The 27,281-nt window shown below is 45.9% G+C and overlaps 1 protein-coding gene across 1 annotated transcript in view; it reads left to right on the plus strand.

Moving 5' to 3' along the window:
* LOC104294521 (protein FAM115C-like) overlaps positions 1 to 5,381 on the plus strand; it is an 11,173-nt gene extending 5,792 nt beyond the window's left edge. The window contains 3 exon segments of the mRNA XM_009894133.1: positions 2,042 to 2,304; positions 3,285 to 3,362; positions 5,262 to 5,381. Coding sequence (XP_009892435.1) covers positions 2,042 to 2,304; positions 3,285 to 3,362; positions 5,262 to 5,381 — 461 coding nt within the window.
* Positions 5,382 to 27,281: the final 21,900 nt, after the last annotated feature.

Raw genomic sequence — 27,281 nt, forward strand, 5'->3', positions numbered from 1 at the left:
GGAAACAGGAGGGTTAAAAACCAGCATGGCCCTGAACACACACAAACTTAATTCACAGCTGCTGTGGATCAGATCTTTCAAAAGAGCTTGCACCCACTGAGAAGCTGCCCCAAGAAACACTTAATGTCTAGATAGCTGCCGTTCTCTGAGTGAAGCTACACTCAGACTTCTGAATTATTGATAAATGTGACTCCCTCTCTTCATGTATTCCAGTGCTCTGCACAGATACTCACATAGACAGCTATGTCCACCAGAGGCCACGCTGGTAGAACCTAACATATAAAACTCTTCCAACTTCTATCACACCTGCTGAAATAAGGGAGAGTAGCACCATTTCAGAGATGTGAATGGCTCTGTATCCTCCCTGCACTACCCTGGAGTTGTAAGAAACCACTGAAGGATCCATTGAGCCTATTGAATTAGCACAGAAGGAAAAAGAACTAAAGATAGTAAATTCCTATGAAAAGATACAGACATGTGATTTTTAAAGCTGGTTATGGTAGTTAGCAATACTGAGAAACTCGTTGGAGATATTAAGAAGTGTGTTCAGCCTGTTTGTCTTTCCTGAAAATAGATTTTTAGAAACAGCATGAGAAACAGCAAAACTAGAACTGAAGTGATGACAATTGTAGTGAAGTAGTAACTGTGGCCCTCAGCAGCCAGTTCTATTCAAAGTTGAAGTGAAGTATGGAATATTTTTCAGTAGTAAACAGCTGCTTTACTAAAAACACTGACAAGAATCTGCCTTCACGAAAGAAAAAAAAAAGTCCCAGTTCACTTTTTGCATTCTGGTACAATAGACATTGTCAAGGCACAGTGGAGGCAAACTGCTCCTTGGGGCACAGGGAACCAAGAGCCAACTGCAGTAACACAACCAGCAGGACAGATGCCTCACCAGCTGGGGGCCATCCCACAACACCTGAGTGAGGCAAGCAGGGCAGACCTGGCACAACAGCCAGGGTCAACTGAGAGTCCAGGTTGCTAGACAAGTCTTCAGGGATGAGGCAGGTCTGACGTCAAGCAAGGAAACCACGGTCAGGGTCAGGTCCAATGATGGTAACCATGGTGAGACATAGCCCAGTGATTACCAGGCAGGCCCACTGCGATAAGGCACATCTGGAATCAAGTGAGGAAGTCAGACTGTGGATCAGGGTTTGGATCAACAGTGTCCATGGCCAGACACAGGCATGGCTGTGACAGAGCTGGAGAGAGGCACACCTACAACATAGCTCAGGCAGGGACTAGCGGCCCAGGGCTGAGCTGAAATTCGGTCCCTAGGGCCACCAACAGGAGGTGTAGGTGGAATCACCAGCTGGGGCTGCTCAAGGCCATTAAAGCCTTTTGGTGCGCTCAGGTGCACTAGTCTCCTGCCTTCAAGATGAAAATCTGCTGCTGCTTTGTGAGTGCTTTAGGAAAAATAATCAATTTTGCTACTTCATTTGTGTCTGCTATTTATCACAAGGTTTTTGCCCCATGTTTTTCCTCAAGAATCAAAACTTAGATTAGAGAGTTTCTATGGAGAGCTGGGGAGGATGCTAGGGTTATTTTTGTCAACACAAACCATACAGTTATTTGGCTATACAAGTTTACAAACTTTCCTGGCAATTCCATCTTCCTTGCCAGATCTGAAAATAAGAAAACACCAGTGTCAACAGAAAATTCTTCTACAGACAGAATTGTATTTCCACACCTCCTCTCCACTCCTGTATCTGGGAGTACAGTCATCTGCAATGCCTGTAGCTCTGGTAAAAGTTATTTGGCCTTTTTTGCTATTTGTGTCAAGTGCTATTAGTGCCAAGGAGTGGAAATAGAGCAGGAGAGCATACAATATGTACATTAAACTTTTGCTTGTGGTTGATACATTTGATACTGCAGCACAGGGGGTGGAAGCACATCATTAGCAGCATCCGGTCACGACAAACAACTCGAAGAATGAGTTAATGCAATAAGAATTAATTGTGTTTTTCTCACTGTGGTGTTCCATCGCATGAACTTTCCCAGACAGATAGCCAAGATTGTTTGTGGTTTACCTTCCCTGCAGGCTGGATGCATGCTGGCTGCCCAGTCACACATCATTTGGAGTCAGTGACAGAGATGGTAAATGTGCAGTCGCTCCAAGCCAATAGGCTTTGGGGTGCCATTCATGAGCTGGGCCACAATCAGCAGCAATCTGAATGGCAGTTTCCCCCTCACAGCACTGAAGCCACCTGCAACCTCCAGTGTGCCTATTTCAATGAGACTGTGTTGGGCATCTCAAGAGATAAGGCCCACTTGCGCTATGTCACGCCCCACTCAGGAGAGAGGGTGGGGAAGTGACTCAGATTCGCAAATCCCCAGCAGTGTGGACTAAGGTGAGACAACTCTCAAGGTCCATACAAAAACATTTATTACATTCCCACAGTGATTAATATACATCATAACTAGGTCCACAATAATTGGTTAGGTATATAACAAATTATGGCAAATGGTAAAACAAAGTATGGCAAGCAGTAAGGTATACCTTGCATTACTTAGCAACAGATATACAACAAATTATGGCAAGCGGTAAGGTATGCCTTGTGTTACTTACTTAACTTGAAAAGAAAAAGAGAAAAGAAAGAGAAACAGAGGGATAGAGCAAGGGAGACAGAGGTAGATAAGAGATCACCGGTCCTGTTTCCAACGTTGGTCTGGCCAACAGGGGTCTCTGGCTCATAAGAAGCACTCCTCTGTGTAAAATCTCCGCAGGGAAAAAAATCTCTCAAAGGGCACTCATTTTCCCCTCTTATGTTCATGGTATCAGTACAACGTTCCCCACTATTGCAGTGCTCAGGTTTCTTCCCCCCACAGGTGATACGTAGCATGACTTGGGTGGAGAGATGAGTGCTCATATATGTTTAGCATGATCTTGATAATCTTCATTAGCATATGCAGGGGTGTCAACTTTAATATGCATTTCATGCATAATGAGGCAAAGGTCATCATCGGGCATAAGCAGCCTTCCAAAGAAACAAAACACAACGCAGACTCTTGTTATCTTGTCCTTGCTGAAGAAAAGCAGCTCTGTCCTGTTTCCCTCCTCCAGATTCTTTCCCACCTGAGCAAGCAGGTGTCAGCCTTATCAGTTCTTTGAGCATAAGGCCTGCATTATTCACCCCGTGGCTATAGCTACATTTCAAGGTACTTGTGAGTGTTTGAGGCATTCCTCAGTGAGGCTCAGAGGGCCTCCTCCTCCCTTTTGTCTCTCACCATTTGTTTCAGGGAATTTACAAGTCATCTCTTGCACGCTGGAACTTAGAAAGAAGATGATTCAAGATTACCTTGAAAATGGAGCACAGCTGAAGGACTGGGAAGTATTTACTGACCTGGAGACACACCTGCAGGTAATCCACAGGCAAATTAAGCTTGCAACAGATTTACAAACAGATTGTTTTAATCCAGAGCTGCTTCTTTTCTTTTCCTCACTTTCTGCAACCACTTGATCCCTACCCAAGATTGTCAGGGAGAGTAGTGATAAGATGAGGCATAACGGTTTTAAACTGCAAGGGGGTGGATTTAGATTACATATTGAGAAGAAATTCTTCACTCTGAGGGTAGTGAGACACTGGAACATGTTACCCAGAGAAGCTGTGGATGCCCCATCCCTGGAGGTGTTCAATGCCAGGTTGGATGGAGCTTTGAGCAACCTGGTCTGGTGGGAGGTGTCCCTGCCCATGGCAGGGTGTTGGAACTAGGTAATCTGACCCTAACCATTCTATGATTCTACAATTCTAGGATTCTAAATACTGGATTTTTGGGCTTGTGTGAATATTAGAAATATAGGCTTGTTGAACAGTCTGACAGTGTAAAAGGGCTGCTCTGGTTCTTCAGTAGGCATTTAGAATTTGTCAGGTAGCTACACTTATAAACAAGAAAGAAAAATGCCCTGTATAAAGATCAGTAATTGAATTTAGTAAAAGATTTTGTAAAGAATGCAGGTAGGGTAATTCTAAAGTTCTGTACATATTTTTGGTACTGTTTCTCTTTTCTTATGATTCATAGCTGCAAGAGGCCTTTGGATAGGAAGCCTCCATTGAAATCTTTTCTGCATACCAAAATATGTTAGAGTTCCCAGATGATAATGACTGACAAATGAGTCCATGGGCAGAAAGTTTTTCTCATCTGGTGAAGAAGAATTTGACTCCTTTCTTTAAGGCCTGGGGATGGCCAGTCAAGGAGAGCCTTTCCCAGCAGCTGGCTGTTTCTTTCCAGACTTGGTCAGAGAATCCAATGAAGCAACAGACCTCCTAAGCAGGTTTTTGTTTATCAAAATAAAAATGTGTTTGTCGGTGATAAAACCAATGCTTAGCAATAGTTCTAAATGGTGTCTGAATGGTATGGTATGACAATGAATCTGAGAAGCAGTTCTACATTTTACATGTGATAGAAGAGTTCGTTCTTGGCTCCCTCCCAATTCTGCTGCTGTTTGTTAAAAGCCACTACTTCCTTTCCCAACAGAAGTAATTTTAAGTACAGAAGGGGAAACATTTGCTGTCTTAATACCTGTGAAACAAAGCCACAGCTTCCCATTTTTCTCTTCCTCTGCTTCCTTGTCTTGAAAAGGTTCTCTGTTCCAGACTAAGTCGTTACAGATATGCAAAGTTTGTTAATAAGGATCATTAGAAGAAGAGTAGGAATAGAGGAAAAACATGACTTTAAAAATAGACACGTTAGGAGATAATAAGGCTAGAAATAAATGGAAGAACTCAGATGAAATTATGGCTACAGCAACGAGCAATGAGAATGACCATTCAAAGGAAAACCTCAATGGACAGCATAGGAAGGGCCTTGATCTTTGTTTAATGTTTTGAAAGCGGTTGCCTTCATGCTCTGCTTTCAGTGTTGGTAGCTGTGTAGTGAGAAATTGCTGCTTTAGTTTGTGTCAGAAGCAAAACAGTGTCTGAGCGGTGAAGTTACCACCCTGATCCTCAGCTAGAATAAATCTGCAGACATCTAGTGAATGTAAAATTGTGGCAACTCACTCTGCCTAAGGTTCTAAGACAGCAGGTGCCTCACCTCACAGGATTGAATGTGTTGACTGGAAAGCAGTGCTGGAGTGTGTGTACAATGGTCTACGTTGATCTCCAATCTAAATAATGAGATCAATGGCCCGTTCTTAAATGCCACACCTGAACTTTCCCCTTGTTAAAACACAGGCTATAGCACAAGCCGATTTTTATGGTGCATTTCAAGATCCTGAGTCAAGCAGTTCCTTGTCTTGCGGCTATGGTTTCTTTTTCTAGAGTGAATGTTACAGAATTCTTGATCTTGCTGTTAAGGCCACTTACACGCACGTCAAGGGACAGCAGCGACAGAGTCAGAGGCTCTCTGCAACTCCTCCAGATCTCATGGGCCATAGCTGAGCAGCTTCTTCAGCAAAAGAGCTGGGAATTACGGCGTACAAGGATCAAGCATTTCTTTTCACTGTGCCCAGATAACATATGTCAAACCTATGAATAATCCAAAGTCAATGGAGTGACCTGCATCAGTAATACTGCAAATCATTTACGTGTCCATCCAATAGTACGTTATCCAGAAAGATCCCTGTCCTTGTTTGAGTGACACAGGACTAATTTCTCTTCTAATACTTGGGAAAACTGCGCTTTTGGAAGACTCTAGTGTCTGAATTTGTGAAAATATTTACTTTACAGCCAGCTATGGTGTGTGCATTTCAAGGTCTCAGTGTTTTCAAGCTTGCCAGGTGCAGGAATGAGGAGGAACAAGACCTGAGAACTTGACCCAAGCTGGCCAAAAGGATTATTTCATACCATCAACATCACATTCAATATAAATTAGAGAGTTTGCTGCGAAGTTCTCTCTCTCCCTTGATGGCTGCCATCCTGAGAACTTTGTGCCCCAGGGCTGGACCCCTGAGGCCTTCCCTTCCTCCTGAAGCCGTAGCGATCGCAGTGTTCCACATTTACTGTCCACTGCTGGGAGTGCACAGCCTCCTACTGATAAAATTGGCTGAGTATAATCTTTTCATATTCTGTATGGTTGTCAGGATCAATATTGGTTCTTTAGTGCTATCAATGTTAATGATCTAATCTTACTCTATGAAATCTGTTTATACTTCAACTCCCGAGTTTCCTTGTTTTTTCCCCAGTTCCATTTCCCTGGCGGGGAGGGGTCATCGGGTCATAGAATGATTGTCTAAATGACAATAAATTGTTATGGATTCCCCAAACCATAACAATCCCCCAAATCCTTCAACCATCCTGAATTTGAAAATCTTTATTCTATACTTTGAAGCCAAATGTTCAAATGTGTTGAGGTTTTTTTCTGACAAAGTCCTACAGCAATTCTTTCTGAAGTTTGGGGGATTCTAAGCTGAGAAAGAGCTGAAGACTTTATGATTTGATTCTCAGGAATTAAAACCTAACACCACATGATTATCTTCTCAGCCCTGACGTTTGAAAAATCTCCACAAAGCTACTTTTAATATCCCAGAAAATTGACCTTGCTCCCTTCTCTACAGTAGAGGATATTCTTCCAAACAGGGTAGTTTTGACACTGATATTTAATGTTTCTGTACAACCTCTCTTTGCCTCTGGTGTTTTGTGGTGTCTTTAATAAAGGCTTTTTGAGTGTTCCTATCTGCTTGTACACAATTTGATGACATTCTTCTAACATAACTGGGATTCAGTGGTTATATTCAAGATGTTAAAAGTGTTTCCTTCATAATGTACCAGCAGAGCATGAAGAATTGTACTATGCGCTAATTTAATTTAGCATTTTCATAATGATCTCATGCTAATAAATCTTGCTGATATAGCAAATATATGGGCATCGTTGTTGCAGAATGTATGAATGTTATCTGAAAGTAATCAGATGTCACTGAAGACTACAGTATGGCAAATTGAGTGAAATTTTAAATTGCATAACTATTGAATTCATCATCAAGAATTTCTTTTCTAAGCTAAGAGCTTATCAATGGATAATGTCAGAGAAAAAATCTGGACATATTAGTGGGTCACAGAATAGGTTAAGATATGCTGAAACGGAAATAAATGCAGAAGATGATGGGGAGGGGGGGTGAAGAACCAATCATAAGATCAGTTTTGTAGAACAGTTTATTTAAGCCTTGAAAAATTAAAGTGTGGGAGAGGTTCTGTGATTCTTCTTTATGAATTCATTGGACGGCTAAACTCCAGAAATGAGGAAGAAGCCTACCTCATATGCCTCCAACAGCAGTAACTGCATTGAACCCCTTCCAGAAGATATACTCAGGGATCTGCCTGTGCTCGCAGATGCCAGCCTGGAGCTACGGAAGATCTTCAGGTTTCCCTGACTTGGCATCATCAACAACAAGGGTCAAAAAAGCTAGACACGGGAGTTGACATAGAAGCTTGACACTGAGCAACCCAGCTCAGTGGTGCCTGAAGACATTTCACTACATTACTCAGAAAAAGCAGATGAGTGGCAGGAAAATTCCAGGCCTGAAATATGTCAGCCAGAAGTGGAAGAGTAGGTGGATTTTATGCCTGCTCCAAGATTAGCACGTCACAGATGAAAACGTCTTCCAGTTTGTTCATCGTAGTCCTAAACTTTCCTCCTGTACGTGGGAACCTCCTTTTGTTACTGTCCACAAAATGCTGATATGAAAGGAGCAGATGTGTGGGTCTGGGGTGACAAAAACCAAGCGATACAGCTGGTAGGAACTGCTGTCAGAACATTGTTGTTTATTGTGCAAATTTTTAAGGGAGGCTTTAGGGGTGAGTGTTGGAGATGCTTTGGGAAACAAAGTACCATGAGGAATTCCCAGAAAGTGACAGTAACAAAGTGCATGTAGATAGTTAAATTGAAAAATCACAAGACAGAGGACAAATTGTCCCACTTCTTCCTCTCCCCCCCAGTCAAAAGTAGTCTGCACAGAAAATAAATAGCTTTCTACTTCTTTCTGGTTCTGTTTTGAGGCTTTCCTGTTGGGAAGAGGTGGGCAGAGGTCACACTGCTGCACAGGTAACACCCACCATTGGCTCTTGTATTCATGAAAAAAGCGCACATGGCCCAGAAGTCACCGGTTTGCACAAATGATTACAGGAGCTCCAAAAGTGACGAATGGGGGTGTTCCTTTATTAAAGATTCCTTTTCCAGGAACAAAGCCAACAGGTGCAAGGTTGAGACTGCAGATGGCAAAAGTAGCTGAATGTGCCCGAGCAGTACACGATGGGGCTGACGTTCCACTGCCCGACCTCCTTCTTTCCCTTTCTATGAGAATGGTGCTGCTTGAAGTTCATAGCTTTCAGAGCTTGCTTTACAATGCGTGTCGCAGGAGAAATGGCATGGAAGGTGAAGTGATAATGTGCGTCCCTACTCTAGAGGGTATTTGCGCTTTTTGTGCTCTGAGGCTCTGACACCACATTGCATCATGAGCCGCTGAACTTCCGTGCTGAGGGACGACCAGCTGTGTGTGGTTCTCTCTGCAATACGAGAGCGGGGTACCGGCGGCACCCTGTGTTCCTGGGACTCTGCGGAGAGAAAAGCAGCTCTTGATCAGAGATTATGACCCCTGCAGGGAATGTCAGTCGAGGAGCTGCAGGTGATGGTGGGGATTGCCTTTACTGTCGTGTCTAGGCAGGGTGGGAACAAGGCGGGGTGAGGCTCTGGGAACAGGTGGTGGGAGACTGGACAGGCGTCCACGCTCTTGAGCAAAGCTTGGTGAGCAGTGACCAAGTCCCACATCCCACCTAGTTGGAAGCAGGGCTGGTGGTTATCATGAGCGTAAGGGACCCTCCCTCTGCAACCAACATGGGCTGTGACTACCATGGGGGAAAGAAGAGCATGAGAGAGAGGAGCAATGGCTAGGGAGGGAAGAGAAGGGAGCCAGGGCGTGAAGGTTTGGACAGGTGCTCATGGGAAAGGGGGAAGGAAAGGAGCTCCAGCAAAGCAGAGACGCTATGGCTTTCTGCCCCTTCAGTGCTCACAGATTGCAAATTGCTCTGTGGGACTCCACACCTTTCTCTCCTTGCAGGAGGCCAGCTGTCCAGTGAGGGCTGCTGAGTTTCCTGGTCAATCCTGTCCTTGTCTTGGGGCGGCGTGTGACTCCTGCTCTTGCCCTTTGTTTTCAGCCCCAGCAGAGAAGAGAAGAAGCCCACAGCTTAGCTCTTGGGTCCTGCTCGTTTCTGCCACTGTCCTCAAAGCCAGTCTCATATCCATCTGGCTTGGTGAGTTCTTGAGTTTGTTTATTTTTCCTGCAGATGGAAGGGACTGGGGGAGGGGGGAGTGGTGGGAGAGGAAGACATGATTAGAGAAGTTTCAGTTGCCTTTTTGGAAACTGTCTTGGCCAGGTGACAGCTGATTCTGCTCCTTCCCCATTAAACAGTTCACAGCTGTACAAACCCTCCAGGTCAGTGTGGTGGCAACTGCATGTGGCCAATGTGCAGAAGAACCTTTGCTGCTCAAATGCTCTGGTACTCCTCTGCGTGGCCTCAGGAGTGGGAATGCCTACAGACCCCATCTCATTCCAGCTGACTCAGCAACATCTAGGGGAACGGCATGGTCCCTGGAGCTCCCTGGGCTGTGCTTCCTGAGGGAAGAGCTGGCACTGGTCCAGGCCACCCTTGCCCTGCTAAGCTCTTAAGACACGTGCTGTTGCCTTTTCATGTGTGGGTAGTTATGGTTGGGATGTGGGTTGTCCGTCTGCTTGCAGCCATTCCATGAGACTCCTGCTTGGGATTTTTCTCAGTGACTGCTACTTGTAAACACAAAGCTAAGCTGCCATTTATGAAAGAATAAGTTTCCTGTCCTCCTCATGGTGGGAGAAAGACTGAGGAATAAAAGTCCAAATTGAGAGGTCAGTAAGGGGAAACTTCTGGAGCTCTCGTAATCGGTTAGTACCGTTCACTCTGGATTCATTTAGCAGTGCCTCATCGCTCCTCCTTGCTGTGCCGTGCTGCTGAAGTCTCCACAGGCTCAAAAGATTTTACATTGGCCACATGGACACATGACTAATCCTAGAATAGCCATAATTTAAGTGGCCGGTAGAAGACCACAGCTGGAGTACTGTATCCCGTGATGGGCTCCTCAGTACAAGAGTCCAAGAGAGTCCAACAAAGAGCCACAAAGACGATGAAGGCACTGGAGCACCTCTCCTATGAGAGAGAGGCTGAGAGAGCTGTGACTGTTCATCTTGGAGAAGAGAAGGCTTGAGGGGATATCATCGGTTTTTATAAATATCTGAAGGAGGGTGCAAAGAAGGAGGAGCCAACCTGTTTTCAGCGGTGACCGGTGATGGGAAAAGGGGCAATGGGCACAAACTGAAACACAGGACGTTCCCTCTGAGAATCAGGAGTTAGGGATAGTCAATTTGAGTTAGTGGTGAGTCACACACTTCGGCTCCACAGCACCCAAGGGGGCCTGATGCCAGCTGCTCGGTGATGGGACAGATTCTGCTGACAAACCACAGGCTGGCTACGAACACCAGGCACTCCTTGGGGGGGTGGCAGGCTTCTCTAGCTTTAGTGGCCAGGTCATCCTTGCTAGATCTTGTCAGTCAGTGGGTAGAGGAGTCCTTGCGGGCAGCTGTGGCATGCTGGGAGGAGAAATGCCTGTGCCCTTGGCCGAGAGGTGGCAGTTACCACTTATGAAATGGAAAAAGGCAGCGCGAGGAGAGGCAATGCTGAGACAGCGCTTGGTGGGGAAATGGGGAAACAAGAGTGAAGCCCAGAGGGGGTGTGTGGGGAGCTGCCAGGAAGGGGTAATCCTGCCGCATTTCCTCTCCCTTTCCAGTTGTTCCCTTGTTCCATAGTGCCGACCAGCCCACAGCCCTGCAGCAGAATTTCGCAGAGTGGGAGTGCATCACAACGGTGCCCCAAGGCAAAGGTCAGTAGTGCTGAGAGGGGTGCAGGAGGTCTTTGGGACGGGGACAATGAATGCTGGGGTCTGCTCTGGCAGCAAGCAGCAGTGGGACCAGACTCTGGAGAGACATACTGCAGAGGAGAGAGGTAGGAAGAAAAAGGATTTCCTGCTAACAGCTTAGGGGGAGGAGAGGGCCATGTCAATGATGTCCTGGAGGGCAGGATGGCTGTGAACACAGACAAAATAATAAAAAAAAACCCAAACCAAAAAACACACAAACCAACACTGGTGTGTGCTGTTTTCCCTCTCCCTCCTCAGAAGATTCTGGTGCACACTGGAGAGCAGATCGAGCTCTTTGCTGGGGGATTTTCAAAACTACTGAACGATGGGTCTTTTTCATCCCTGGCTAAGTAACTGGTAGGGACAGTCACCAAACCCAGCTGCAGGGAAGTGAGGCCTCCACACCTGACCTTACAGGCTGGAACACTCTCCACACGAGTTCTACCTGTTTTATTAAATCAAGCAATAAAAAAAAAGTGTAGCTTCTAAAACAAAAATTATAAATGTGCCACCTTTGGAATTTTACGTGATTAAAAAGGAGGTGGTGAACAAAGATATCGGAGGCAACTGTCTGAATCTCACCAGCATCAGTTAACTATGTCCTCTGCGATAATACAATTTATGTCAGTACAACCACCACGGGATACTGGATCTGCTTGAATTTACGTTAATGGTAATGGCAGAGATGTTTACTGTTCCCATATTCAACCACCAGAAAGGCATATAGTCTGAAAGGCCCATTTCTTTTTTTTCTTTTTTTTTCGGGGTTCTTATCTAAAAGCTGTTATCCACCTTCTAAAGCAGGATTCAAACAGCTAGAGAGTCAGCAAGAACTGCGGTAATTTCTATTTATGACCAGCAGAATTTACTCTCAAAATTAAGTCAATGTGGCAAAAGAAGAGAGCCACCCAGATCCAGATCAATTGGTCACTAAAGCCCTGTCACTACAGATAAGGCTCATTTAGGAAACACGAGCACACAAGAGAAATGGGGATTTGCAGCGTGGGGAATTCTTGAGAAATGACGGTTTTAAGCTTTTAAAGACAGGAAAAACAGGCGGGGTGATAAGTGCTGCAGTTCTTCCCTGCCCGCACACAGTAAACACTTCTAACCAGGCCACAGCGATTAAGCTTTTCCAAACTGACTAGATTATCAGAGAAGGATGGGAAGATGCTTCCTGCCTCAAGTCAACCCCCATCATTACTGTCAGAGAGCAGAAAGGATCAACTTCAGTGTATTTTGTTACAGAGAGCATTACGCCACCGAACACCGAGCGTCTACCCCAGTTGATTAAAATCCGATTTACTTCATTTCATTCTGCATGAAAAGAGTAAGGACAGAAGGGTGTTTCTTTTCCAGAGGGAGCAGACTGACGACAATGCAAGTTTCAAGCACTCGACAGGCAACAAGGAGCTCAAGTACAACCTCCCAGACTTCGCAGCCTGCACAGAAGGCAGACCCAGTTGCTACACAGGCCACAGAACGAAAGCATCCCCATTCATGCATCTGGGCCTCTCGTGCATTTCATTACTCAAACCCCAAATGGTATTTTACGGTCAAATACTGTTATTTACTGAGGAATGCAAGACCTAAAGAATAAGACCGAGATTCCATAAACATTCTTGCTTTCAAGGGCAGAATTAGATTTGCAGCAACATTATGGGTATTTCTACAGCCTTTCTGACAGGAGAGGCGCTCAGGCATTTGCATAGTGACTGACACGCAGACACCACAGGAGCATGCCACATGCTATGCAGCAGGAGAGGATTTCTGTACAAGGGAAAACATTACCAGGAAAAGAACTACTGCAATGTCGGCTACAGGCATGAGAGTCGTGCAAGAAAGCAGTGTTCACTACTTATAAATGAGGAAAAAAACCCAAACACACTCAGGTCACAGGTAAAATGGTTATGTTTCAGGCTGAGAGCAGCACACAGAACAAGCTCATTATCTACCCCAGGACACAAAATTCCATGCATCTCTGCTCTAAATCCTGCTGTCTAGGTAAACTGCAACACCCTATTTTCTAAGCAAAGTACATAATTCCAATACCATGATTTTTTTTTCACATCCCTTCATTATCAGCAAAAATACAAGAGAAATACTGGAAGCTTTAGAAAATTTATCTTATTGCAATCTAAGTTTCTTGTAGCCTTACACCACAGAGATGGGGACCTGAGAATACACACATACACGCTACACAGCTCTCCAACTGCACTGCTTTCTTCTAGGTTGAGCAGAGGTGTCTGCTTTTTCTTGGGTCTCACAGAGAATGTCCTCTGGTTGCATGGGTTTTGCTGAACAAATACCAATTTCCTATACTAAAGAAAATACCATATTAGACCAATAAAACCCCCTCGTGCTGTGTGTTTGTCTCTCTCTCTATTTCCCTCTCGAAGTTACAGGTGTTTTATAAAAGCAGGATCAAAAGAGTAGTTCTGTCAATGGCGGTGGGTGGTGTCAGGAGCTGCTGAATACCGTAGCCCAGCAGAGGCAAGGCTGCTGCTGCTCCAGGTCCCCAGCTCCAGCCAGTAGTGAGATTGAGTGGGTATGTATAATACAGGACATGTACACATAAGCAGCCACACAGGTCAACACAGACAGAAAGCACTGATGCAAACCCTGTTCCCCTCTCTGGCTGCCAAGCAGGATGAAAGGCCGCTAGCAGAAAAAATGCATCCTTACACAATGTGGACCCCTCCAGTAGCAAGGCTTCATCATTCAGGCAGTCCACAGCTGACCCCTACATCCCTTGGTCTTCTCTGTTCTCTCTTTCATGCCATAAACAATGAGAAGAAAGTGTGTCTGGTCAAGACTCATGGTGTTCCCAGTAGCTGCCTCTTGGATCCCCTGGTCTGCCTGGGAGCTGGCTTGGACACCTGGGCGCCTGCTCCATTTTCAGTGATGAGGTTCCTGGGCTTTGTAACTGCCTGATGTTGTTCCATCACATAATCCCACAGGTGGGAAGAGTCTCGACACATCCTTTTGAAACTGGCCATCCCCACTGGTTGACAATGTTATTTCCACCAGTGTAGTATCAGGGAACTGGAGCAGTGAGTGCTGGAAGCAGCCACCCTTCCCCTTCCTGATGCTCCAGTCCTCTGCAGCTTCACAGGATAGCAGTATATCTCTCATGTAGAACATCATCCTTTCTCTGCTGCTACGTGAGTTAATGTCCTCCAGTGTCCTCGGGTGGGCACATGACCACTGTGTTCTTCACAGCCTTTCTGTGGCTAAGGGGCTTCTCTCCTCCGCTTTTCCAACTGCTTTGTCTCAGTGCCAAGCTTCATCTCTCCTTACAGGTCCTGTGTAACAAATTGCTTTTCATCATTTTTCTTACTTTGCCTCAGACTCCGCCTGTTCCCCTCTGACTTTGCCTAGGCCCGATGCTCTAGCCCTGGGCAGAACTGCCCCATTTACCTCTTTCCCCCTGTATATCGTGTGTCTCATCCTAGAGCTAATATGCCTCCCCTGGAGACCCAATGTTGAAGAAGGAGTTGCCTTCCCTCTGTTTAGAGACTTTTGTGAGGTCCAAGCTCGCCCCTGCAAAGCAGCGTTGTAGGATTTGCCCCGAGTCTGTTCTTGGCTTGATTCACTGCGGATAACAGACACCAGCGGTATCTGCTCCTGACTGGCGATGATTGTGACACTGGCCACTGTGCACTTGAGATCCCGTAGGTCACAGGCTTCAGCTTTCTCACCTATTGGCTTGCTCACCAACATCCTAACTCTTGCACTAGCTGCCATCTCTCCCGGTATAACATGTGATTTCCTCTGGGGCCCCTGTTAAACATGTCTAGCAAGTGTAACAAAAATGCCTTCTGACTGGTAGCTTCCTGCTTCCAAATGTGCTGTACTTTTGGTAACCATGCCTAAAATTAGTCAACTTTGAATCCACCACATCTGGGATTTGGGTTGGTTATGTGATTAGAGGATCTTCTCCCCAAACACAGAGGAGCACAGAGGAATGATTGCCGGAAGGGGGATCCTTGTAACCTAATGAGAGAGACAGAGCACTCTCCTCTGGTTCCTCCCAAGACTGTCACAGGACAACGATCAGCTCATGGCCTAGGTATGAAACTCATCGAGATGACTCAATGGGAGAGGCTCCTCACAGAGCCTGGCAGACTGAGGGGCTTTACTGCCTACAGGAGTATGTGACTCATTAGGAGATGCTGGGAAGAGCATTTTGGGATCTTGTGAGACTTTTTTGGGGATGCTGAGGTGAAGAATTGAAGTTGGTGGAAGGGAAGGTCAAGGTGTTTTGGGGAGGAAGGAATGTGGGAAAAGGGGAGAAGAGGGACCAGTCCCATGTAATCATGTTGCTGGTCAGTACACTTGTGTGGCTGCATCCTGTGCCTGATCGCTGCAGTCTGACTGTCTTCTTACCCAACTTCATTTCTGCCTGTTTTCCTGGGTGATGGAACTCCCTATTGGTGTAATTGCCAATGACAAGTGAGACCAGGGGTCATAGGGTTCCCTGTATGTGTGCTGCAAGTAATTAGTGTGAAGGAAGTGGGTGAGAGTCAATGGGGCCTGTGGTCTAACCAAGGTTCCTAAGTGTCCATGCATCTTTGGTACAAACAATGGGAGAGAGAATGAGGGTCTCAGTGCCAGCAGCTGGAGTGGGGACCAAGAACTATAGGGGCTTCTGTGTCTGGGCTGTTACCAACTGGAGAGACTGGGATGTCAGAGCATGATCCCTAGCTAATATCAAGGTGGATGTACTAGTGAGTAGAGTAAGCCACTCGGCAGTCTGGAATCAAGGCAGCCATAAGTCTGGACCAGCTACTTGTCAGCCTCTCAGGGACCAACAATTGGCCTTGAGGGCCATCACAGCAACTTCTGCTCCTTATTCATCTGAGGTTTTTGATCTTTCAGATTCATGACTTTAACATGACACTCTGTGTTTCTTTTGTTTGTCCTTGTGTCAAAGACCTTGAAATCCTGGATGGACATAGATCACTGCTCTTGTTTATGAATGTTTTCCCCATAACCCTCTTAGATGTGAAGCCAAGGGAGGGACTATCAGTCCCAGAAGTCCAAGGTGCGGCAGGATGGGTGTCATAGTTTAACCCCAGCCAGCAAGTAGGACCACGCAGTCACTCACTCCCTCCCCCCTGCCCTAGTGAGATAGGCAGAAGAGGGAGAAAAACTAAAAAACCTTGTGGGTTGAGATAAAGGCAGTTAAAAAGAACTGTAACAGAAAAGGAATAATAACAGCAGCAGCAACAACAACATTAAAAATAACAATATAGAAAATGAGTGATGCAATGCAATTGCTTACCACCCAGTGATTGGTTGTGCAGCCCATCCTGAGCAGTGACTGCAGATTCCTGTTCCCCAGCCACCCCTCCATTTGTATACTGAGCATGATGTTTATTGTATGGAATATTCCTTTGGCCATCTTGTCCTGTATATGTTCCCTCTTGGCTTCTATGGGAAGCTGAAAAAGCACTTGACTTAGTGTAAACATTACTTAGCAACAACTAAAGCATGTTATCAACATCATTCCCATATTAAATCCAAAATACAGCAGCTACTAGAATTAACTCTATCCCAGCTGAAACCAGGACATTGGTACATGGAAACTCAGAGCTTTTTGTGTACAGCACTCCCAGAGGAGTTAAGCCACCCTCATGACTTCTGCAACAGCTTCAATTAACCTTTGTCTGCCTGACTGAAGTCTGAATTAAAGCTGCCACATCCTCACTGGAGTCTTTTCTGCACCAACTATAGTTTTTGCAGACCTTTCTGATCAGTTCCAAATTATGGTTCCTTGAACTTCCGTTTTCAAAGCACTCCTCACTAACAGAAAACAAAGAACTAGCTGCATCTGTCCTTTGCCTTGGCGTTATGGCATGTCACAATGCTTGTCACTATCCACACCTTGGCAGAGTGGCCTAAATCATAGAATCATAGAATTATTTAGTTTGGGAAAGACCCTTAAGTTCATAGAGTCCAACCATTAACCTAACATTGCCAAGTCCACTGCTAAACCATGGCTCAACGCCATGTCTACACATCTTTTAAATCCCTCCAGGGATGGGGACTCAACCACTTCCCTGGGCAGCCTGTTCCAATGCTTTTTGTAAAGAAATTTTTCCTAATGTCCAATCTAAACCTCCCCTGGTGCAACCTGAGGCTGTTTCCTCTTGTCCTGTCACTTGCTACTTGAGAGAAGAGACTGACACCCACCATATTACAACCTCCTTTCAGCATTGATCTCTGCAAAGTTAGGGTCTGCCTCCTGGCTGGTGTGATTCATAACTGTAGAACAGCAAATGGGGTCCCTAATACAGAGCACAGCTATTCTTATTTTCTTCAAACATTCTGCAATACTGCTGTGGAGGCTGGGAAGAAGATGTTCAGTAACTCCAAGTAACCTGCTTTCTTCAGTGGATTTTGCTCTTCCTCTAGTGGATTACCCAGTTGCTAGAGATTAAATACAAGCTGCTGAAAAATTCATTTCTTTACACATCATCTATGCTCACAAGACTTGGAGGTGGAGTTTACAGTGCTTGTGCTCTGTCTATCCCATGGCATATTACCCTGACTTTGTTAATTGTCTCCTGTGCACCCCTGCTACCTCCACCAAAGGTTTATGTGCTTAGGCTATCAGAAGTAGCCATGATGTTTGTACAGCTAGATCTCTCTTTAGCCTCACAGTATAGGCACAAACACTGACCTCCTGAGTTTCCTATGTTCCCTTGCTTATGGGATATATTCTGCGTTGCTGCCATTTCTGCGGCAGAATTACTGGGGTCATCTTGGCCACAATGATTCCTTCTAGGTAAAGCCAGTGGTTGAATCTGAGTGGGTACCTAGAAATTGGTGGTGGTGACTGTCTCATGGGTCCTTATGGAAGAGATCGTATGCAGCGGTATACTGGAGTACATAAGGAAGGTGCAGAAGAGGAGGCCCATATGCCGCCTCACTAATTCATTCTCTGACATCGAAACTCACCTGAAAGGCAAGGTCTAGTACTGCTTGGCCAGAAACTACAACATCTGCCACAATACATGTTACATCTAAGTTGTTATGTTCTCTCACCTCATTGACCAGATGTTTGTAGCTGCATTTCAGTAGTAAAATGAATTCCACAGGCAGCAGAAAGAAGATGAAAGGAAAGAAAATTGTCTGCTCTGTCTCTGCATTCCTAGCTTGGTGGAAGAAGTTTGTGGAATTAATTGGGAGATGATTCCCTGTGTTTCAGTTTGCACCCATTGCCTCTTCACAGAATCACAGAATGGTGAGGGTTGGAAGGGACCTCTGGAGATCATCTAGCCCAACCCCTCTGCCAGAGCAGGGTCACTTACAGCAGGTTGCACAGGACAGCATCCAGGCGGGTTTTGAATGTCTCCAGAGTGGGAGACTCTACAACCTCTCTGGGCAGCCTGTTCCAGTGCTCCACTACCCTCAAAGTAAGGAAGTTCCTCCTCATGTTAAGATGGAACTTCCTATGTTCGAGCTTGTGCCCATTACCTCTTGTCGGGTCCCTGGGCCCTGAAAAGAGCTTGGGTCCATCTTCTGTACACCCCCCTAGTTAGATGTTTATAGATTGGTAAAGTCCACCTGAGCCTTTCCTTTTCCAGGCTAAACAATGCCAGCCCTCTCGGCCTCTGCTTATATTTGAAATGCTGCAGTACCTTAAGTGTCTTCATGACCTTTCACTGAACTTGCTCCAGTAAGTCCATGTCTTGTACTGGGCAGCCCAGACCTGGACCCAGCACTCCAGATGTGGCCTCATCAGTGCTGCATGGATAAATATTCTTCCTCTTGACCTACTGGCAACACTCTTCCTAAAGAAATCCAGGATGCTGTTGGTCTTCCTTTTGGGGGCAGCTTGTTGTCAACCAGGAACTCCAAGTTCTTCTCCACAAAGCTGCTTCCCAGTTGACCCCCAGTGCATGGGGTTATTTCTCACGAAGTGCAGGACTCTGCATTTCCCTCTGTGGAACTTCTTCTCTGCACATTTCTCCAGTCTGTCAAGCGCTGTCTGAGCGGCAGTACAACCACCTAGTGTATCAGTCACTTCTCCCAACTCTGTATCTGCAAATTTGCTGAGGAGGTACTGTGACCCATCATCCAGGTCATTAATGGAGATGCTAAACAGTACTGTATGCAGTATGCACCCCCTGTGGGACACCATTAGTGGCTGGCCTCCAACTGGACTTCATGCCACTGATCATGATCCTTTCAGCCCAGCAGTTCAGCCACTTTTCAATGCACCTCACTCTTCACTTCATGCCCACACTTCATCAGCTGGTTTATGAAGATACTATGGAACACAATATCAAAAGCCTTGCTAAAGTCAAGATAAACAACATGCATTACTCTCCTTGTCCACAGAGCAAGTAATCTCATTGTATAACACCATCAGGTTGATCAGACATGGTCTCCCATTTGTAAATCTATGTGGACTGCACCTACCTAATCACCCTCTTGTCCTTCATGTCTCTGGAAATGGTTTTAAGGATTAGTTGCTGCACCACCTTTCCAGGGATTAAGGTGAACCTGACCAGCTTGTTGTTCTCCAGATACTCTTTCTTGCCCTTCTTGAATGCAGAAGGGACATTTACTTTCTTCCAGGCCTTGGGAATGTCTCCCAATGGCCAAGACATTTAAAAGATAATTGAGGGTGGCTTCACAATGACATCTGCCTGGTCCCTCAGCACTTGTGAGTACATCTCGCAAGGCTCCATAGACCAGTTTATATGTTCTCTAACCCAATCCTCCCCCTCCAAAGCTAAATCTGCGGTGATCCAGATTTTCCTCATATGGGAGTCCTGCAGTTCCTGAAGGCTGGTCTTAACAGTAAGGACTGCAGTGAAGAAGGGATTAGTACCTCAGCCTTTTCTGTATCCCTTGTTACCAGGTCCCCTGCTGCAATCAGAAGCAGGTCCACGTTCCCCCTAGTTTTCCTTTTGCTGCTGATAAACATGTGGAAGTTTTTCTTGTTGCCTTTCACATTCCTTGCTATCATCAACTCCAGATGGTGTGCTTTGGCTTTCCTATCCCCATCCCTGCACACCTGGACTATGTCTCTATATTCTTCCTGGGTCACCTGTCCTGCTTCCATCTCTTGTATGCTCCCTTTTCATACTTGAGTTTTGTCAAGAGCTCTTGTTCATCCATGCAGGCCTCTTGCTGCCTTTGCTTGCTCATTGGGATGGACTGCTCTTGAGCTTGAAGGAGGTGATCCCTGAATACCAACCAGCTTCCTTGGACCCTTATTCTCTTCATGGCTGTATCCAAACTGTTTGGGTTCTTTGAAGCATCCAGGATCCTTCCAAGGAGATCTCTAAACGAGCAAAAGTCTGCTCTCCTGAAGTTTTTGATTGTGATCCTACTTTTTGCTATGCAACCTCCTCACAGGATCCCGAGATCAGCCATCACATCCCTGACCAGTTCTTCCTTGCTTCTAAGTATGAGATTCAGCATAGCACTTTTCCTCGTCAGCTCCTCAATAATCTGTGTCAGGAAGATATCATCAAGGCACTCCAGAAGCCTCCAAGATTGCTTGTACCTGCTGTGCTGTCCCTCTAGCAAATATCATTGTGGTTCAACTCCCCCACAAGGACCAGGGACTGTGAACTTGAGGCCTCCTCCAGTTGCCTGTCACTTCTTCCTGATCAGGCAGTCTAGCAGACACCCACTACAACATCACTCATGGTGGTTTGCCCCCAAATTCTGACCCATAAGCTCTCAGCTGGCTCATCTCCTCTTGCTAGGCAGAGCTGCATGCATCCCTGCTGCTCTCCCACATAAAGGCACTTTTCACTGTCCTTGCCCTCCCAGCTTGTCCTTTCTAAAAAGCCTGTAGCTGTTCATTTCAGGATTTCAGTTGTGTGAACTATCCCACCATGTCTCTGTGACCCCACTGAGACTGTAGCCTTGTAACTGCACACAGACTTCTAATTCCTCCTGTTTGTTCCCTATGCTGCATGCACTGGTGCACTGGTACATCAGAGAAGCACTCCAGCATGCTGATTTCCCAGAAAGGGTATGAAAGCTTGCTTTTCAGAACTGCAAAACAGTCTCACAGTTTTAGAAATGAGTCATAAAGTTTTGGCTCTGGGGTGCAGCCACACTACATGGCTTCCATATCAGCGACTCTTCAAGCATGTTGTGGTTTGGGCCAAACCGGCCACTGGCTGACTGACAGATGCTTCCCTTCACTCCTTGTCAAAGACAGGCAGGAGAGAGAGAGAAAGAGACTTATGAGTTTGGAAGGAACTAAACTACTTCAATGAAAAATTAATAATCAAATAAAAAGGAAATAATGAAATGTATACAAAACCGTATCAAGCTCCCAAGATGACAACCACATCACCAGCTGGCACTGGGGAAGTCCCAGACTGGACTCAGTGAAGGACTGGAACTGGATGCTGGGTCTGGATTCAGGATTGGGATCAAAAGCAGACAAACAGAGTCCTCCTCAGACACCGGCCATTGAAGAATAGAGGGCCGACCCTTTGATCCCTCAGTTTGATACTGAGCATGAGGCAGATGGGATGGAATACCCTGTTGGTCAGTTTTGGGTCACCTGTCCTGTCCGCTCCTCCCCGCAGGTGGGACCCCACTATGCTTTTCTGCTTCCGACCCTCCAATGGGGCAAATAACAAAGTGAGCTGGCCTTGGGTGTTATAGCAATAAGTATAAGCAAGAGCCCCTCATTCTTTGGCATTAGCTATAAAAATAGGTCTTATAGCAAACACTGTCTGCACAATATGCTGTTAATTTCAGTAGTTAGAAGAGGCCCAGCTAAAAAGTAAAATTACTGAACTGGTTCTGTTTTACCTCAAACCAGGACAAGACAGGGGGAAAAGACGATATTAATGTGTCCCACAGCACCGCTCATCCCAACCTGCCCCATACAACCCTCAGTTTCTCTTCCCTCTTTGACCAGGTGAACAGTATCATGCAGTTGAATGGCTTCCTAACAGCAAGCGTGTAAAGAAGGGAAGATGAACAGTGCAAGGATCCTCCTAAGGGAAGTGACCCACGGCACTTTTGCAAGTAACATAACCAGAGGACACTGGGTTAACTACAGAAGACACAAAAAAAAAAAAAAGGTTTTCTTCCCTTTTATTTTTCCTCTCCTTGTCCTCTTCCATATCTTCTGGATGCACACCAAAGCTGCAAAGAGCAAAAAGTTTTGCTGCAGCACCTTAGAATGAAGGACTGTGTCTGTAAGATATCTGGTGGCAAAAGTTGCACACCAGGAATGATGTAGAGCACCTCTTCTTAACAGCTCCTATATTAGGCAGGTGGCTAACTTGCTCCCATATGTCCCCATGAAAAACAGAGGGAGAATCAACTATGAGGTAGGACATAGGGACAAAGAAAGGCAACAGGCTGCATTTCAAATCAGGGATTGGAGAAATAGTGACAGGAGTGAGTCTGATTACACTGAGATACTACTGTTTTTCTCCAGGCACAGATTTCCACATGAGTGGTTAGATCCACAATAATCAGCTTGTTAATGTAGCCTGAGTTGCTAAATGTATTAGGAAGATCTTTTTGTCACCTATATCTTATCCCAGTGGTGGCCAAGGGCTAAACAAAAGATGTCAAATCCTTAGACATAGGGAGGAAATGATCCTGTATGGTGCCCAGGGACTATGGGATAACCCATGGAAATCATTAGCATTTGCTCTGTGCTTGTCCTTCACACACAGAGCGAGGCAGGATCTGCTGTCCAATGGGCTGGAGAAGTCCTTCGTCAGCTACTTCTGCATATAGTCTGATACAATGCCCCAACAATGGAAGCAAGAACTACAATGGGATGGGCTCCCACATGATCTGTACAGGTGCTGAGAAGGTAACTACAGAGTTCAGCAATTCTGCTGGGATCCTGAGCTTCCCACCTTGCTCCCAAGTTGAATCCTTTTTGTTTTGTCTGCCTCCACCCTCAGGCTCATGGTCAACCCACATAGGGTCTTGTCTGCTCAAGCCCTGCCTCTACTGAAGAATTAATTTTGTGTTTTAGCAGTTTCAACTGAGACAGTTATTTTTTTTTTCTGGTGGCTGCTGTGTTTTCAGATTTGGTATGAAAGGAATGTCATTAATGAATATTGGATTTTATTTGTTGCTAAATGATGTTTATACTAGTCAGGTACATTTTTCAGCTTCCCACAGAAGCTGAGAAGGAGCACAGGCAGAACAATGGAATGGCCAATGGAATATTCTGTACCATGCTTAGGATATAAATGGGGCTGGGGCAGAGGGGGGAATCTGTGATCTCTGCTCAGGGCGGGCTGGGCAACCAATTCACCAGGTGGGGAGAGTAACTTGTGTCTTGTATATTCTTTTACCATTATTATCATTATTGTTGTTGTTGTTGTTGTTATTTTCCTTTCCTGTTATTGTGCTATTAAACTCTCTTCATCTCAACCCGTGAGTATCGTGGGTTTTTTTCCCTTTCTCCGCCTTTTCTCCCTCTTCTCCCTACCCTTTGGGGGCGGGGAGGAGCAAAAGACTGCGTGATCCTAGTCGCTGGCTGGGGTTAAACCACAACACAGCAAAGACTGTGTTGGGAGAAATGATCAGCTCTTCTCAAAGCAAAGAAGAGAAGCCTTTCTGCATCATTCTGAGACTCTTCTCACCCCTCCAGCTCCAGCTTTGTAATATCATGTTCATAATAATTCCCTTCTGATGCAAGGACATTTCCCTCTTGCAGAGGCTGGTACCCAAAGGTACTTAATCTTACAGATGGAGAGGATTTCTTGTGTTTGTGAGAAGAATAACATACCAGAATGGAAACGGGAACTGTCTGCTTTTCCTTAAGAGCCTGTCATTTTTTGTGGCACTCCAGGAAAATATCTGTGAAGGATTTGTTGGATCTTCTGGATGTGAGGTGAGAGGACTTGGGGAAAATCTGAATCCTGGCTCTTATTATGCCGAAAGAGAAGAGGCTGCGGTGGTCCACCATCTTGAAAGCAAGAAACAAGAATTATTCTTTAAGCAAATTTCAAACATTTAAGACTTAGCAGTATAGGGTGGCCAGCCTACCAAGTAGAGACTTCTTATGACTATCTAAACATGTTCTGGAAGAGGTTGCTTGGACACAGATTTTCTTGAGAATTAATACAGGGCAAATGAAACCAATACTGCTAAACTTTGCAGCTTCTGTGTGGATGCAGGTTTTTTTTTGATCCAACAGGGTCCAACAGATCCTTTTTTTCCAAACAGGAATGAGAAAGCAGATCTTCTTGTCTGCAAACCTTCTGTGAAAGCAAAGATTCAGTTTTCGGGTAATGAAGGCCCAAACTTGTAACTGTTAATTGCTTTGGCCCTGGTGGAGATGCACATGTTTCCAGCTGGGAACAGCGGTAGTTTCCAACAGCTTACAAGGAATCTGAAAAATGTCAACAGGGAAGAAAAGGCCTGCCTTATAGCCTCTACTCATGAACTTTGTCCCGCATGCCGCCTTCTAGTGTCAGCTCAAAGTGTGTCTCAGTCTATGACATGCAAAAGGCCTCACAGTGTCTCTCAGCCAGCCTAAACCTGTGGGCAGCTGACCCACTGGCACTGCACACACTGGGGCAGAAACCCTCTGAGGCAAATGTGTCTGGCACAGGTGTAGTCATGCAGGAACCTGACCATGCAAACTTGTCATGGCTGTGCATAGTTCTGGGTAGGATAGGTGCACCTCTCTGGGCAGAAGAATAACCAAAATTTCTGCTGAGCTGGTGAGACTGCTTTGGGGTAACCTGGTGATGTGAAGCAGCAGTGTTTTGCTGCTGCAGCAGCTTTGAGAAGCTGTCTCCTCAGGGCCATGAGCTGTGGGAGATGTTTTCTGCATCACAGCTCTCGTGTCACAAGCTTGCGGCTGTTTTCCACGCAGCACACCTGCCCAGCAGTACCAATGACCACCCAAGCGGCACCAGCATCCTGCCATGACCGGCCCCTTACACTCTCATAGCCCAGGCCTATGGCCCAGAGCTGGTTGGTAGCTGAGCAGGGGTGGAGGGAACAGACAGAAGCCCTTGTCTCTCTCCTCTGGTAGATGGAGGATGTGTTTCCTCCATGAAGGAGGAGGAACCTGCACCCTGCAGGTCCTGGTCAGCTGTCTCTGCCCCTGCCTCCCTTCCCTGTCTCTTCTCAGTCACAGCTTCTGGTCTCACACACCTTCTCCCAGCTCCCTGCACCTCCACCTGTCTCCTGGCAGCTCCTTGCATGGCTCCTGTCAAGTGCATCCCATTCAGGCCCTGCCACCTCCTCCCTGTGTCTCCGCAAGCTGCACAAAAGCACAGGTGTCCTGCAGCCCTGCAGGGGCAGCCCTGGTCACTATGGTCCAGGCAGGGCTGTGAGGCAGCAGCCTCCAGCTCAGGAGGAAAGCAGGTCAGCCCTTTGGCCAAACCCCTTGCAAACAGTTGCCTTCCTTCTTTTTGTGATCCAAGAAACCTCTGCCTTGTGGACCACCTTCTGCTCTAGCTCTGGGCCCCTCACACAGCTCTGACAGTGACCCCACTCCTGCCCTATAGACTCTTTTCCTTTTCTCACCACGAAATATACCCCTCTTCCCCCGGAGGCTCCCAGTCCCTAATGGAAGACCTGGAGGATCCAACTGTTTCATTTTAGGTTGGAAATTAAATTAACTTGTTTCTCAGGTAATTTCTTCAAGGCTTATAATTGCCCACAGTTGGAAATGACTTTATCCAGTGGTTCTAGTTTGGAGCCACTGAGCAACTGGCACCGCAAACGTCTGAGGTAACTGATTTTCTGAGGTGGGTGAAAAGGATCCTCGAACTGTAATTGGTCATCTGCAGAGGATTTCTCCTACATTTGCTTGGGGTGGAGAGATGAAAAGATATTTTATAATTTCCTCTTTTGTAAAATGATGAACAGATTTGGTCAGTCTGGAAATAAGTACTGATGGCTCGATATAAAGGGAGCTGAGAATGCGCAGGTTGTGGATATTCCTTCTCCATAAGCTTATTAACCCATACATTCTCTTACATCCCACCAATTCCGTATGCTGAAGAGCAGCAAAAGCAGTTTCATGCATCGCTGCAAAGGAAATTTGGATCAGGTATGAGAAGGAAATTCTTCCCTGAGAGCGGTGTGTCACTGGAACATGTGGCCAGAGAAACTGTGGGATGTCCATCTCTGAGACAGTCCAAACTCAACAGGAAAAGGACCTATGTAACTTCATGCAGCCTTGAAGATAGCCCTGCTGTTAGCAGTAGGTAGGACTAAAGACCTCCAGATGTGCAATCCCACCTAACTTGCTCTATGATTCATCAGAGGTACTAAATAGCAGGACAATTTCATATTGCACCCTCACAGTACAGGAACTGTAGCTAAGAAAGCACCATATGCAGCAACTATCTTCCAAAGCAACCGTGTTTCTTTAGCACTATGCTTCCCCATCCTCAGGATTCCTCTGCCAAAGACCACTCAGACCAGACCTTCATAGCTGCTTTGAGATATATAACTAACCATCAGTTGACTGCACAATCAAGAGGTCCCCAACTAGAGGAAAAACAGTATTTAATTCACATACTCCTTCCACAGTAGTCTGATACTGCTGCTGTGTCTGGTACTGGGTTTTTGGCTGGTACTTGCTGAATACCACACAACAGCCTTTGGCAGCTGAGCTCAGAGTCCAACTTGGTTTGCAAAACCAAGAGCTTCAAACATTTCCTCCTTACCTGCTAGGGCAGAGCTTAGCTTATTTCCGTCTCTTTTCCTCTCCATCTCCTCCACACCTGAGCTGCCCTTCCTGGAGAGCAACCATCTCATTCTGAAGCAGTCAATGTGGGGCAAAATCGTCAGTGTGGAGGAGAAGGGTGTGTGGAGGTTTTGGCAGACATCAAACCCTGAGGTGTCAGAATAGTAGAAACGTCTTTGCTGTGTGGGAGGCCCTTACAATGAGAGACTTCAGGGTCTCACACAATTGCTCGCATGACAACAGCCTTCCCACTACCCAGCAGGTGAACATAAATCACAGTGACACTGAGACAGAGTGGCAGGCAACTTGCTGTGAGTGCTGTGATGGTGCTGGAGTACTGGCCCTCATAATCAACTAAGGCCTTTGCAGGAAACCAGGAGGTTGTGCAAAAGCATGTCAAACGGCTAAAAGAGAGCAAGGTGGTGTGTAAGCACAAAACCAGAATGTGGAAACCCTTGCTCTGGTATGTGGGCTGCCTACATATAAAATAAGAAAGTGTTTGTTTTAGCTTGTAACCAGGTAGAGATATAAAGGCTAAAGTCACATGGTTTAGACAATATGTGAGATAAGCAATGGGTAACCGGAATGTACCGGATAACTGAAGGGGGTTTTGGGGGATCTCTTGGATCAGTACAGGCCAACAGTGCCTAGGTTATTAGCAATGCCTTACACAAGATTAGTTAGGAAATAGTTTCAGAAACACCAAATTTTCAAATAAATG

The sequence above is a fragment of the Charadrius vociferus genome, unplaced genomic scaffold (genome assembly GCF_000708025.1).
Source record: "Charadrius vociferus isolate BGI_N301 unplaced genomic scaffold, ASM70802v2 scaffold561, whole genome shotgun sequence".
NCBI classification, from domain to species: Eukaryota; Metazoa; Chordata; class Aves; order Charadriiformes; family Charadriidae; genus Charadrius; species Charadrius vociferus.